We start from the raw sequence: 14,253 nt of genomic DNA, 5'->3' as shown, positions 1-14,253 counted from the left end.
TAATTTTGCATTTATATGTAATATTGTCCTTGTAATGCTCTCGAATTATTCTGTACCTAGATTTTCTCCTTTCACGCAAGACAATAAGCTCCTTAGAGGTTCACTGTGCACTTTTTCTTTGCATATGATCCAATGCTGAGTCCTTTAGGACAAATAATACACATATGATGATGGTTTGAAAACTCTTTATCATAAGTTGTTGAACCCCTTCACCCTTAAGTGAACTACACAAACTTTATACACTGCAAGACAAGTATTCCTCAATTCACACTAACAACAGGTGTTTAGAATTTTGACTAAAGAGAGTTGTAATTGCCTGAGTTCCTTGAGGGCAGAGGTCATGTCTCACCAATCTTTGTATCCCTAGACTTACCATAGTATCTGAGCACAAAGAAGGAGCCCAGTTTATATGGACTGCATTATGTATCCTTCAAATTCATATATTGAAATCCTATCCCACAATGTGACTGGAATTGGGGATAAGGCCTTTAGGGAGGCAATTAAAGTTAAATGATGTTAAAAGGATGGGGCCCTAATCTGATGGTGCTGGTGTTCTTATAGGAAGATGAAAAGATGCCGCCAGAGAGCATGCACTTGCACGTGCTCTGACTCTCTCTCTCTTTCTCAATCTCGCCATGCCCCAGAGGAAAGGCCATGTGAGGACACAGCCAGAAGGCTGCCATCTGCAAACCAGGAAAAGAGCCTTCCTAGCACCTTAATTTGGAACTCCCAGCATCCAGAACTGTAAGGAGATAAATTTCTGTGTTTATGCCACCCAGGCTATGGTATTTTGTAATGGTTGTCCTAGCTAAGATACCAGTTAATGTCTGAAGATAAATTGATAAATAAATAACATTTAATAAAATACTTATTACTTCCACTTAGTACCCAGAAACCTAAAAGGCCAATCTCTGATTTTGCTTAAATTGGCTTTGGGAAAATTTTCAGAATCATTTAAACATTATAATAGCACATCCACCTACTAGACATTTGATTTTTCCATCCACTTTCCTTAGTGAGTACAAGCAGTTCTTATCCAAGGATCATTAAGAGGATTAGGCTGCAAGAATGGGGGTGGTAAGGAACAGAAGAGTTATTGGCCAGAAAGAAGGGAAAATTGTACTATTAATTGTTCAGAGGATAGCACATTATTCTGCACATGTAAACACTCAAGGTAAAATACGGCAGATGAATAAAGAGCTTCTGTATAGAAGAACTATAAACTTTGGCAGGAACCACTGTGCTGCAGTAGTGAAGAGGCCTCCTGCTAGGGGCTGCAGTGGAAAAAGTGACCTCAGAGAGGAATTCAGAATAGAAATACTCAGCAAGAGATGAAACACCATGAAGTTTTGGTTAAGTCATTTGGTTCCAGACTTATAAAAGGGAAAAGCTGTTTTAGTAAAAAATAAAAAATAAAAATAAAAAAATGCTGACTACATGAACTTTGCAGATTATTCTTCTATTCTAATTGTAAATTTGAATTCCAAAGTACCTCTTCCTTCATGTTCTTGACAAGAGATCTATAGTGTTTAGTAACTTATTCTTCTAAAGAGGCTCAGCCAGGAGAAGCAAATACTTAGTCTGGAGCCATAGGACCTAGCTTAGCATTCCACTGAGCTGCCCTAGCACAGAGGGCACATTGATCAGGGACTCCAGAAAAGAAAGGCAAAGGCAGCACCAGAGAGAAATCCTCACGTGCCATTTCCCTCTTTCATGCCCCAGCTAAAGAGGGTATCCCTTTTACAGAAAAGTTTATACTGGCATACCTTGGACATATTGAAGGTTCAGTTCCAGACCACTGCAATAAAGTAAATATTGCAATAAAAGAAGTCATACGATTTTTTTGGTTTCCTAGTGCATATAAAACTTACCTTTACACAAACATGTAGTATATGGCATCATGTCTAAAAAACAATGCATACACCTTAATTTTAAAATACTTTATTGCGAAAAAGGCTAATAATCATCTGAGGCTTCAGCAAGTCATAATTTTTTTGCTGGCAGAGAGTCTTGCCTTGATGTTGATGGATGCTAACTGATCAGGGTGGTGCTTGCTGAAGGTTGCGGTGGCTGTGGCAAAGTCTTAAAATAAGATACAATGAAATTTGCCAAAATCATTGACTCTTCCTTTCACCAAAGATTTCTCTATAGACTCTGATGTTACTTGATAGCATTTTACCCACAGTAAAATGTTCAAAATTGGAATCAATCTTCTCAAACTCTGCTGCTTCTTTATTAACTAAGTTTATGTAATTTTCTAAATATGTTGTTATCATTTCAACAGTGCTCACAGTATCTGCACAAGGAGTAGATGGAATCTACTCTTTGCTCATCCATAAGAAACAACTCCTCATATGTTCAGGTTGTCTCATGAAATTATAACAATCCATTTATATCTTCAAGCTTTGCTTCCAATTCTAATTCCCTTGCTATTTTTACCACATCTACAGTTACTTCCTCCACTAAAGTCTTGAATGCTCAAAGTCATCCACAAGGGTTGGAATCAACATCCTTCAAACATTTTTACCTTCTCCCATGAATCACAAATGTTCTTAATGGCATCTAGAATGGCAGTTCCTTTCCAGAAAGTTGTCCGTCTACTTTGCCCAGATCCATCACAGGAGTAATTATCTATAGCAGCTACAGCCTTACAAAATGTAGTTCTTCAGCAGTAAGACTTCAAAGTCAAAATCACTCCTTGACCTTATGGAATGGATAATGTGTTCACAAGCATGAAAACAACATCAATCTCCTTGTACATGCCCCTAGGGCTCTTGGGGGACCAGGTGCATTGTCAATGAACAGTTTATTTTGAAAGAAATATTTTTTTCTGAGCAGTAGGTCTCAATTGTGGGCTTAAAATATTCAGTAAACCATGCTGTAAACAGATGTGCTTTCATCCAGGCATGGTTGTTCCATTTATAGAGTATAAGTAGAGCAGATTGAGCATAATTCTTAAGGACTCCAGGATTTTCAGAATGGTAAATGAACATTGGCTTTAATTTAGTCATCAGCTGCATTAGCCCCAGACAAGAGAATTAGCCCATCCTTTGAAGTTTTGAAGCCAGGCATTGGCTTCTTTCTAGCCATGAAAGTCCTAGATGGCATTTTTTTTTTCAATATAAGGCTGTTCTGTCTACATTTAAAGCCTGTTATTCAATAAAGTCACATTCAACAATTATCTTAGCTAGATTTTTTGATAATTTACTGCAGCTTCTACATCACGATTTGCTGCATCACTTTGCACTTTTAAGTTATGAAGACAGCTTCTTTCCTTAAACCTCATGAACCAAGCTCTACTAGCTTCAAACTTTTCTTCTGCAGTTTCTTTACCTCTCTCAGCCTTCACAGAATTGAAGAGAGGTAGGGCCTTGCTCTGGATTAGGTTTTGGCTTAAGGGAATGTGGTAGCTGGTTTGATCTTCTCTGCAGACCTCTCAAGCTTTCTCCATATCAATAATAAGGCTGTTTGACTCTCATTCATGTGTTCACTGGAGTAGCACTTTTCATTTCCTTCCATAACTTTTCCTTTGCATTCACAACTTGCTGTTTGGCACAAGAGGCCTAGTTTTCGGCCTATCTCATCTTTTGGCATGTTTTTCTCACTAAGTGTAATCGTTTCTAGCTTTTGAATTAAAGTGAGAGATGTATTACTCTACCTTTTACTTGAACACATAGAGGCCACTGTAGGGTTGTTAATTGGCCTAATTTCAATATTGCTGTTTCTCAGGGAATAGGGAAGCCAGAAGGGAGAGAAACCGCAGAAAGCCTGGTTGGTAGGGCAGTCAGAACACACATAACATTTATCAACTAAGTTTGCTGTCTTATATGGGCACAATTTGTGGCACACCAAAACAATTACAATAGTAACATCAAATATCCCTGATAAAAAGATTACCATATCAGATATAATCATCATAAAAAAGTTTAAAATATTGCAAGAATTACCAAAATATGACAGAGAGATACAAAATGATCACATGTTGGAAAAATGGCATCGACAATCTTGCTTGAGGCAGGGTTGCCACAAACCTTCAATTTGTAAAAAACACATTATCTCCAAAACAGAATAAAGAGAATTGTAATACAACAAGGCATACCTGCTTGTATTAAAGCAGCAATACATATCTTTCACCATCAGCACTTAGCCAGTATATCCCACCCCATCTACTCCTACCCCAAACAGCCTTTTATTTCTAAATATAGATCTACATTTCAAGCAAAGCATGAATCAAGTCACGTATTTAATGTCAGTATAATTTTAGAGGCATGCCAGAAAGAAAAAGGGGATGTGAGTATGTAAAATTTACTTATATTTTTATTTATGCTATTTCCCACAGATTGAAAATAAATGTTCAAGAGCATCACTTCTCCAGCCAATCTACTCTTAGTAGAGTCTGAAAATGCTGTGGTTATCTAGCAGTGCCCTCTGGTGTTCAAATGAATTGTTTTATTTGCCTTGAGGGAAAAAATAAGCCATTATATAATCAGACATGTCTATAATCAGCATTCATTCATTTGCCAAGTATTTACTGTGGGTTTACTATATGTGAGTTACTGTGCAAAGAGGCAGGATACAGAGATATATTAAAAAATACATGATTTCTTGTTATGTTCTTAAGGAGTCCAGTCTAACAAGGAGACAAATGTAAACTCAATTACAAAATTACTTAAATCACTTTATCTAGTTTTTCATTAAAATGAGACACACACAGCTGGGTGGCCTCCCTTTCCAAACAGTTCTGGGCCATTATTCATGTTAGGATGTATCTGGCTGGCTTTGGACAGAACAACTTTGGTCAAGTACACAGGGAACATTCTGAAATAGAGTAAACATAGCAAGACATACAGCAGGATTGAATCCTAGTTTTAAAGAGTTGAGAAAGCACCTTTCACAGCCAATCCCAAATGACACTTTCGGTTTTGTAGTTATATAGGAGCCCACTGGTCAACAGATCTGACACACAAATCTGACATTCATTATCCTTACACTTCTTTCAGAAAATGCTATTTTCTGGAATTATAATGAAAGACCTCAAAATTAATCAAATGAGAGACTTAACAAATCAAGAGACCCTAAGAATTTATCATAAACTGTTTTAGGATTCTTAGGCCTGCAAATTTTCCACTAGAGTCACCAAAACACATATCGTTCCGAATAGGTGCATCTTCATGTCTTCTGGGGAAGCAGAGGGAGCCTGAAGGAGTTATGGAGACCTCCCACCAAGAATAAAAGTGAAATTCAAATACCATCCAAGGAAGGAGTCACGAATGACTACAGATGAAGAATGATGCTTTATACTATTTTGTGATGGTCCTAATTTTCATCATTTTTTCCATTCTTGTTATTATTGTTTCCTAATCAGCCATGAAACCCTAGTGTGTAGGCAGGACCTATGACCTGCTTCCAACCAACAGAATATGGCAAAGGTGATGGGATGTATGTGATTACATTATATAAGATTATACAGTCCATCTTGCTGAGACTCTCCTTTGCGGGCTTTGAGAAAGCAACCAGTTATATTGAGAAGGCCCATGTGGCAAAGAGTTGAGGGTGGCCTCCTGCCAATGGCACATAAGCATTGAGCACTCTCAAGGAACTGAAGGCTACTAATAACCATGTGGGTGAAAAAGCTGACCCCTCCCCGGTCAAGTCTCAGATGAGACTGGAGCCTCACAGAGGACCCAACTAATCTGTGCCCAGGTCCCTTACCCACAAAAACTATAAGATAATAAATGTGTGCTGTTTTAAGTTGCTACATTTGTGGTAATATTATTTTGCAATGATAGATAACTAATACAGATTTCAAGACACTTTTTAATTTTAAAACATTTTTATTATAAAAGTAATACAAATAAAAACATTAAGAAAAGACAAAGTCATCCATTTTCTGCCTCCCATACCACTATAACCGGTTAGTAATTTGATTTACTTTGTTATCTTTTTATAGAATGCTTGGTCTGTTATTTCAGCCATGATTACATCCACTCATACACTTTTCCATCTTGCAATTTTTACTTAATGTAACATTTTCATGCTTTTAATAATATTCATTACTAATTTTTAGTATGTACATTATGTACCATTTGTATATATCTGTTTATTGACTATTCCTTAGATGCAGGGATGCAAACTATGGCGCCACATTTGTAAATAAAGTTTTACTGGAACAAAGCCACGCCCATATTGTTTATGTATTGTCTGTGGCTGCTTTTGTGCTTCATACAGCAGTGTTGACAAGTTATGACAGAGACAGTAGGTTTAAAAACCTAAAATAGTTACTTTCTGGCCCTTTATAGAAAAAGTTTGCCAATCTTTACCCCAAACTTTAAAGTGGTTTATAATTTGGGCTACTAAAAGTAATGTCACTTGGAATATCTTTGTGCATATAATTTTTCATACTTTGTACAATTTGAGAGACATTAACAAAAGTGGAATAACTGGGTCTAATTAATGAAGACATTTTTAAGGTTCATACTCTCCCACACTCTTGTAACATTCAAGCTATGATATGTGATAAGAATGAAAAGGATAGCCCAGAACTCTTGTAGGTAACTTGTCTCTGGTTCCTGTTACTCAAGACACTTAAGTTTACACACTGGATGAACATATTTTGAGTTTTGATTTAAAGTTAACCAAAAAAGAGAAATAACAGTAATTGCAACAGGAAGACCAATTGAAAGAAATCTTTTACTTTCTACTGGAGAGGAAAAAGCAGGCAGAAGTAGGTGACAAGGTATATATAAAATGCCATTCTAACATAGCTGCAGTGGCCAAAACACACTGGGGAGAGTTGAGTGAGAAAAAGAGATAGCAGTCTCAACAATGAGCTGGCAGTGGCAGCAAGAAACCAAGAGGCAACTATGAGTGTGGGATGACAAAAGCAGCAGACAGGTCCCACCCATTTGAACACATCCTAGGCATAAACCTGTATACAACTGTAATTAAACTGTCTCTAGATAAGAAAGTTTTAAAGAAATCACTCTATATTTTTTAAGAAGGAGAAAGTCTTCTATCTAGGGAAGTTTTATTCTTCAGAATGAAAACCTTATGGAATGGGGAAGTCAACCCTCACTATTTAAGTCAACCCTGACTATCTCTGAGATAAAAGCAGTCTGATGGTTCTCAAATCCAATCTTGTATGAATAAAACAAGCATCAGGAAACACAGATGTCATCTTCTAAGAGAAATATTCTGGAAAAAAAAAAAAAGATCAGAATGGACTTTTCTCCAATAAACAATGTAATCCAAAAGCAAAATTAGAAAGCTATTTAATGTAATTATCCAAATTATGCCAACAAAGTATGTAAAGAAATCACATATAGCCCATTTATCTTATTAAAATGTTCCTGTCAAAATGTCAACCAATTTAACATTTCTTAAAGAAGCGTTTTTTTAGTTACAACTATTGTTAGCCTTTACATTCCACCTCAGTTACTCACTAAATAATTAAATGCATGATGACTTCATAAAATACTTTGGAAAACCATGAAATTCTCCATAGAGTAAGGAAATCAATTTTTTTGCAACAATAACTAGGAACACACTACTTTGAACAAAATATAGCCAATTTTCTGAGGTATGAAAATCAATACTTTTTTTCTTGAATTTTCCCTATGGCAAAGGAAGTGGCAGTTCTGTGAATGACTTGAGTCACACTTAAAATCATGTCAAAATTTTCCTCTTTTTGTACTTGTTGCTGTCAGTTACCTCAAAACTGACCTGAGGGTCTGGCAGCATAAATCCATCAGTAAGTTTATAATAGACTATTGTAGAATCAGACTCCACTATGGCCAAAGTAAAAGACATCGGCAAATCTGGATCACCTTGCAATTTTCGAGATGCCTTCAAGATCTCCCTTATCCTGAAAATAAAGTCACAATATAGTTAGGAGTTGCGGTCACTCAATTAGACTAGATGTGACACAGAAGAAAGCACTAGAAAACTTGAAAACAGGTCACAAGAAACCAAACTGAAGTACAAAGAGAAAAAATAATTTTAAAAAATAACATCAGAAGCTTCTGGTATAGTATCAAATAAGTTTAACATACACATCATTGGAATCACAGAAGGAAAGGAAAGAGAATGGTATAGAAATAGTTGACAGTTTTCCAAAATTGATGTCTCTGAATCTGAAGTATATCTTTTATAGACAGCATATAGTTGGATCTTGTTTTTAGCTCCAATCTGACAATCTCTGCCCTTTTGAGTGTTTATTCACATTTAAAATTAACATTGGTATGGTTGGATTCATGCCTGCCATTTAGCTATTTGTTTTCTATATATCACATGTCTTTTTTCTTCCTCTCACCCTCCTTTATCACCTTGTTTTTCTATTAAATAGGTATTTTCTAGTACGCCATTTTAATTAATAATTTTTTTTTTTTACTATAGTTTCTTGAGTTTCTTAGTGGTGACTCTAGAGATTACTATTGTGTCTTAGTTTATCACAATTTCTCTCAGCTTAACACTAACTTGATTCTAAAAAATTTAAACTGCTCCAATAGAGCTTTATTCCTTTCCTCCTCCTTTATGCTATTATTGTCATATACATTTATATATTTAAACCCAGTAATATAGTGTTATAATTATTACTTTATATAATTTTCTTTTTATAAAGTTAAGAGGAGAAAGGAAAATATATTAGGGTCTTTTTACATTCACATATTTAATATTTCAGGTATTCTTCATTTCTTCATGTAACTATCTGGTGTCACTGTTTACTCCAATATAGCTTCATTCCTTCCCCCATCCTTTGTGTTAATACTGTCATATAAGTTACTTCTTAACCTGCTATAAGCCTGGTCAGTTGATTTTTGACAAAGGTACAAAGGCAATTCAACGGAGAAAGTCTTTTCAAGGATACTTGAAATGAAGATAGTAGTACACCCTTATGTCTACACATAAGATTATTATATGAATCAATTAAATGGCATATATGAAAAGACTTCGTAAACTGTCAAGTGGTCATATTATGTAGTACATATACCAGCTTTGCCACCTTGCAAATTGGGATATAATATTTATAGATAACCCTGCCTCCATGATTATTGCTAAAACTGAATACTAACCCAAACATACTAAGGTACACTGTGCCATTAGTGGAATTATGGAAAATGGTTATTTTCTGAAACAGTCTGAATCCCAGAAATTGACTTAGTCCTTAAAAAATTATTTCCACCTATGCTGAACTATATTACAATTAGCTAGATTCTTATTCATAAGAATGATTTACTTTAGAGAAAGATATTCTGATAAAGCAACTATAGATATTAATCAGAAACTTCATTACTCAGCACTGATGGGAAATCACACTGTGATAAAAGGCAGCATATCACAATTGATTCTTCAACGCAAATCTTTTAGTAGCTAAGTATTTTCCTTCTTCAAAAGTGGCACACCAATATCTAAATTAATAATAATAGAAAAAGATCAATTTTTATAGGCTGTCCATCTTGAATTAATTTTTTTCTACAAAGATGGAAAAGAAGAAACAGACAATGGATCAACTAAAATTTTAACTTATCTACATCTTTTGTTGTCAGCATGTATCATGATTACTTCACAGTATGCAACATACATAAAACCCAGTGTATAATGCACATAAAGCCACTTCAATGCCACAAGATATATTTCTCTAAACATCCCCAACTGGTAGACTGTGATGAGAATGGGACACAGACAAGAAGGAAGCCTGTTAACACAACTTTTACACATTTTCCATTTCTGAAGATATAATGTTATTTAAATCAGAAAGTGTGTTTGTATGTGTGTGTGGGGGGGTGGGGGGTGTTCCCTAAGGAAAACTTTATGGGAATTCTAGCCCATATACTGAAATTTAGAATAGAAATTTCCATCTTATTCACTACTCTTTTTCCATTCTCAATTTATATTTGTTTCCGGAGTTCTTTGATTTAAGCGGCAAAACATTTTCATACTTACCCCAAATACCCACGCAGGAAACCCTAACATTTGAAAACTAACTCAGAGTTGTAAAAGGGGTTTTGTTTTCAGAGTTGAGAGAAATCACTGTCAAAAATGAAATGGAAGTTCCCATTTCTGAGGCCTTGTTTATGGTACTTGGTTGGCGGGGGGCAGGGATTGTGAATTACTAGTGAATCTTCTCTGTAGTAACAGAAAAAAATAGTTTATCTGCCTCTGTTACTCAAAGTACACTCCAGAAGTCTCACACAGTTTCTTGTTCAGGATCTCTTCTAGTCGATTTTTCAAGTATGTTTAAAGCAAAGCCATCATCTTTTCCTCAACAAACAAGAACAAGACCTTTCTTGTTTGCTTCCATTATAGGATATTGCATAAAATCCTACAAATGTTTACTTTGCCTTTTAGTCAACGGGTTATACTTTCTCAATCTATTAATAATAACAGTAAAAAAAGATTTTGAAGTTCTTAAAAAAACCACATATGATTGTAAAGATCCCAAGAACATTTAAGTATCACCAGACTATAATCTCATTTAATTTCTAACAACCTTATGGCTTGAAATCTTACTTTAGAAATGACAGAATATTTCCTTATATGTATAAATTTTAATAGCTCAGTTCTTTGGAAAAATATTGTGACAACATTAGAAATATTGTATGTTTCATCACACAAATCTACAATAATAAACGACAAAATTCTTTATAGCTCATACTGGATAGAAATCAACATATGAAAAATATCACCTATGTATTAATAATAACAGTTTCAAGTTTTAAACTCAGTTATATCTAAAGGGAAAAATCCCACCTAAAGAAATATATATATCAAAAATAATAGCTATTTTATTAACAGTAACAAAATTTGATGCTCACAACAGGTGTTTCTTTCTCATAACTGGTCACAGAAGAGCTCTGTGTACAGAAAAAAAATTATTCCAGAGCTTCATATATCTAACTTGAAAGCAAGCCTGAAGCAAATACACAGTTAACACTATTTGGCTAATACCTTCAGTCCAAGCTATTTAAATGCTTCTCATAAATCTTAGCATTGATTTTTCTACAATGATTCTAAAACAGAGACTAAGTAATCTCTGAAGATTTACAAAGAGGACAAGAAGTTGAAGACCACATTACTTTTAATTTCAAATGCTATTGAAATGAATGTATCATGGGTTAAAAGTAGTATTAATTTCAACCCATAGAAAGTATCTCTTTCTTTGCTCTTCAATGTGGCCAAATAATATACGCTATAGCCTTATTAGTAAAAGAGAATAACTCCTTGATTTGCCTCATTATGATATAATGGAATGACATACCATAATGCAACTCTGAAACATAATGCAAAATTAAGTTGGTGCCAGAGGCACCAAAGAAGCGTTATTCATCCACAGGCTCGGTTCCAAAGAAAAGTTTCAGGGATAACAGACCTCCTCCTTGAAATTCATGCCAATGCCTTCCTAGTAAAAAATCAAGGCAGCTAAAATTCCAAGGGGGTTTACTGAACAATCAAGCTATCCACCCCAGTGGGAAGTCATTCTGTAATAAACTGCAAGCTTTTTTTTAAGGGTAAGAGAAAAAAAAATGCTGTATCAGTTAAAAGAAGCTGACAGAATTGAGGGTTTCACCAGCAGCAGATTTCTAACAGAGGTAAGGTGAGGACACACATCCTAATATGCAGAGAGGCCAAATGACAGAAGTCATTTTGCAGTTATGAGACTTCGGGACTCAAATAAAAAGTGGTCATTATAATGAATTTGTAATAAGGATTATGCTTTCAGAAAGTGGCAATATTTTTCCATTACAGGAAAATAATAATGGACGGTCCTTCAAGAAAGTATGTAGCATTTGGGGATTAAATCTCATATCTAAGAATATCTGCAGAGACGTTCTAAAGAAAGAACTAGTTCTGGTAACCCTTTACTCCAGAATTAATATTAAGTCCTTTTCCCAAGGCACTAGGGAAAATGAGGGGTGAAAGGGCAGAGAGAATATAAATGAAAAGAAATTCAACTAAAAAGTAAAGAGGTTATTCATAACATTGGCAGGTTACAATGTAAAGCATGGAAAATGGTGATAAATCCTGCAAGTGGATGGATTTTGCAGATACGTGTGTGTGTGTGTGTGTGTGTGTGTGTATATTTGTTTGTTTGTTTGTTTGTTTTTTGAGAGAGTCTCGCTCTGTCACCCAGGCTGCAGCACAGTGGTGTGATCCTGGCTCACTGCAACCTCCACCTCCTGGGTTCAAGTGATTCCTTTGCTTCACTATGCCTCCCAAGTAGCTGGGACTACAGGCACACACCACCACACCAGCTAATTTTTTGTATTTTTAGAAGAGACGGGGTTTTGCCATGTTGGCCAGGTATCAAACTCCTGACCTCAGGCGATCTGCCCACCTCAGCCTCCCAAAGTGCTGGGATCTGCCCACTTCAGCCTCCCAAAGTGCCGGGATTACAGGTGTAAGCCACTGTGCCTGGCAGATTTTGCAGATATTCTAATTTTTTGGAAACTCTTAAAAGGTTGCTTATAGTACATTCTTATGATCTTTAAGGTATTATTTAGCAAGTCTCTGCTGCAGGAACACAGTTAGCCTAAGATAGCTTACCCAATCTTTCAACAAATACTTACTTAGCACCATGTACGAGGTACCAGGTTAGACCCTAGGGATATACCAATAAACAAAACAAAGTTCTCACTTTCAGGGAACTTACTTTCTAGTGGAGGAAAACAGACAGTAGATAATCAAAGAAAACCAAATACGCAATAGGTTTACTAGCATTAATATAGCAAGTGTTTTAAAGGAGGACCACTTAGTAGGTCCAGGAGGTGAGATAATAGCAGCTTAAGCGAGAGTGGTAACAGTTGTAGAGAAGTGGTAAGACATGGACAGATTCTGGATGTATTTTTAAGGAACTGACGGGGTTTACTGATAAATTAATTTGGGGGTATGAGAAAATGGAAGAATAAAAACTAAGAGATTATAGCAAGGTTACAGGATACAAGGATAATATACAAAAGTCCACTTTATTCCTATATGTCAGCAATAAACAACTGGAATTTGAAATTAAAAACAAAACACCATTTACATTAGCTTCATAAAAGATAAACATTTAGGTATAAATCTAAAAATATTTATAGGATCTATGTGAAGAAAACTGTAAAACTCTGATGAAAGAAATCATACGAGATCTAAATAAATCGAGAGATAGTCCATATCCTGGATACCAATTCTTCTCAATGTGATCCACAGTAAGTGCAATCCCATTCAAAATCCCAGCATGTTGTTTTGTAGATATTGACAAGCTGATTCTAAAACTGATACAGAAAGGCCAAAGAGTCAGAATATCCAACAAAATGTTAAAGAACAAAGTGAGAGGACTGATTTTATCTGACTTTAAGACCTATTACAAACCAGGCACAGTGGCTCACACCTGTAACTCAGCACTTTAAGAGGCTAAGGCAGGTGGATCACTTGAGGTTAGGAGTTTGAGACCAGCCTGGCCAACATGGTGAAACCCTGCCTCTACTAAAAATACAAAAATTAGCCAGACGTGGGAGAGGCGAAGGCATGAGAATTGCTTGAACCCAGGAGGCAGAGGTTGCAGTGAGCCGAGATCGTGCCTTTCCACTCCAACTTGGGCACAAGAGTGAGACCCCATCTCAAAAAAAACACACAAAGAAAAAAAAAAAAAGACCTATCGAAAAGCTATAATAGTCAAGATCATGTGGTATTGGTTAAGGAATAGATAGGTCAATGGAATAGAATAGAGAGCTCAGAATTTACCCACATAGTCAATTGATCTTTGACAAAAAAAACAAAAGCAATTTGATGAAGAAAGAAACATCTTTTCAACAAATGGTGCTAAAGTAACTGGATATTCACCTGGAAAAAATCAGTCTAAACACTGAACTTACATCCTTCATAAAAATTAACTCAAAATGGATCATAGACCTCAATGTAAAATGCAAAACTATAAAACTTCTGTAAGACAAAATAGGATGCCTTGGATTTGGTGATGAGTTTTTAGATAAAATACCAAAAGCATGATCCAGGAAAAAAATATTATATCAGATTCTATTAAAATTTAAAACTTCTGTTCTGCAAAACACAATGTTAAGAGAATGAAAATATAAGCCATGGATTGGGAGAAAATATTTGTAAAACACATATCTGATAAAGGACTTGCATTGAAAATATACACAGAACTCTTGAAAGTTAACAAAAAGAAAACCGAATTTAAAAATGGGCAAAAAATCTGAACAGACACCTCATATGTGGCAAATAAGCATATGAAAAGATGTTCAACATCATGTC

At 35.5% G+C, this 14,253-nt stretch overlaps 1 protein-coding gene across 8 annotated transcripts in view; it reads right to left on the bottom strand.

The window, feature by feature from the left end:
* TSEN15 (tRNA splicing endonuclease subunit 15) overlaps positions 1–14,253 on the bottom strand; it is a 70,235-nt gene that overhangs the window by 41,471 nt on the left and 14,511 nt on the right. Inside the window, exons 4-5 of one of the 8 annotated variants that reach the window (XM_015446892.3) lie at positions 7,711–7,864; positions 5,815–7,194 (exon numbers count right to left, since the gene is read on the bottom strand). The exons of 4 other annotated variants lie outside the window; for them this stretch is intronic. In XM_015446892.3, coding sequence (XP_015302378.1) covers positions 7,174–7,194; positions 7,711–7,864 — 175 coding nt within the window. In that variant the 3' untranslated portion in view covers positions 5,815–7,173. Of the gene's footprint in view, positions 1–5,814; positions 7,195–7,710; positions 7,865–10,532; positions 13,248–14,253 lie in introns of those variants that run through there. 3 more of the 8 variants (XM_005540221.4, XM_015446901.3, XM_015446898.4) reach the window with 3 other exon arrangements.

The sequence above is a fragment of the Macaca fascicularis genome, chromosome 1, assembly GCF_037993035.2.
Source record: "Macaca fascicularis isolate 582-1 chromosome 1, T2T-MFA8v1.1".
Taxonomy (NCBI): domain Eukaryota; kingdom Metazoa; phylum Chordata; class Mammalia; order Primates; family Cercopithecidae; genus Macaca; species Macaca fascicularis.
Note: the sequence above shows the minus strand (reverse complement) of the source record. Positions and strands in the feature narration are given on the sequence as shown.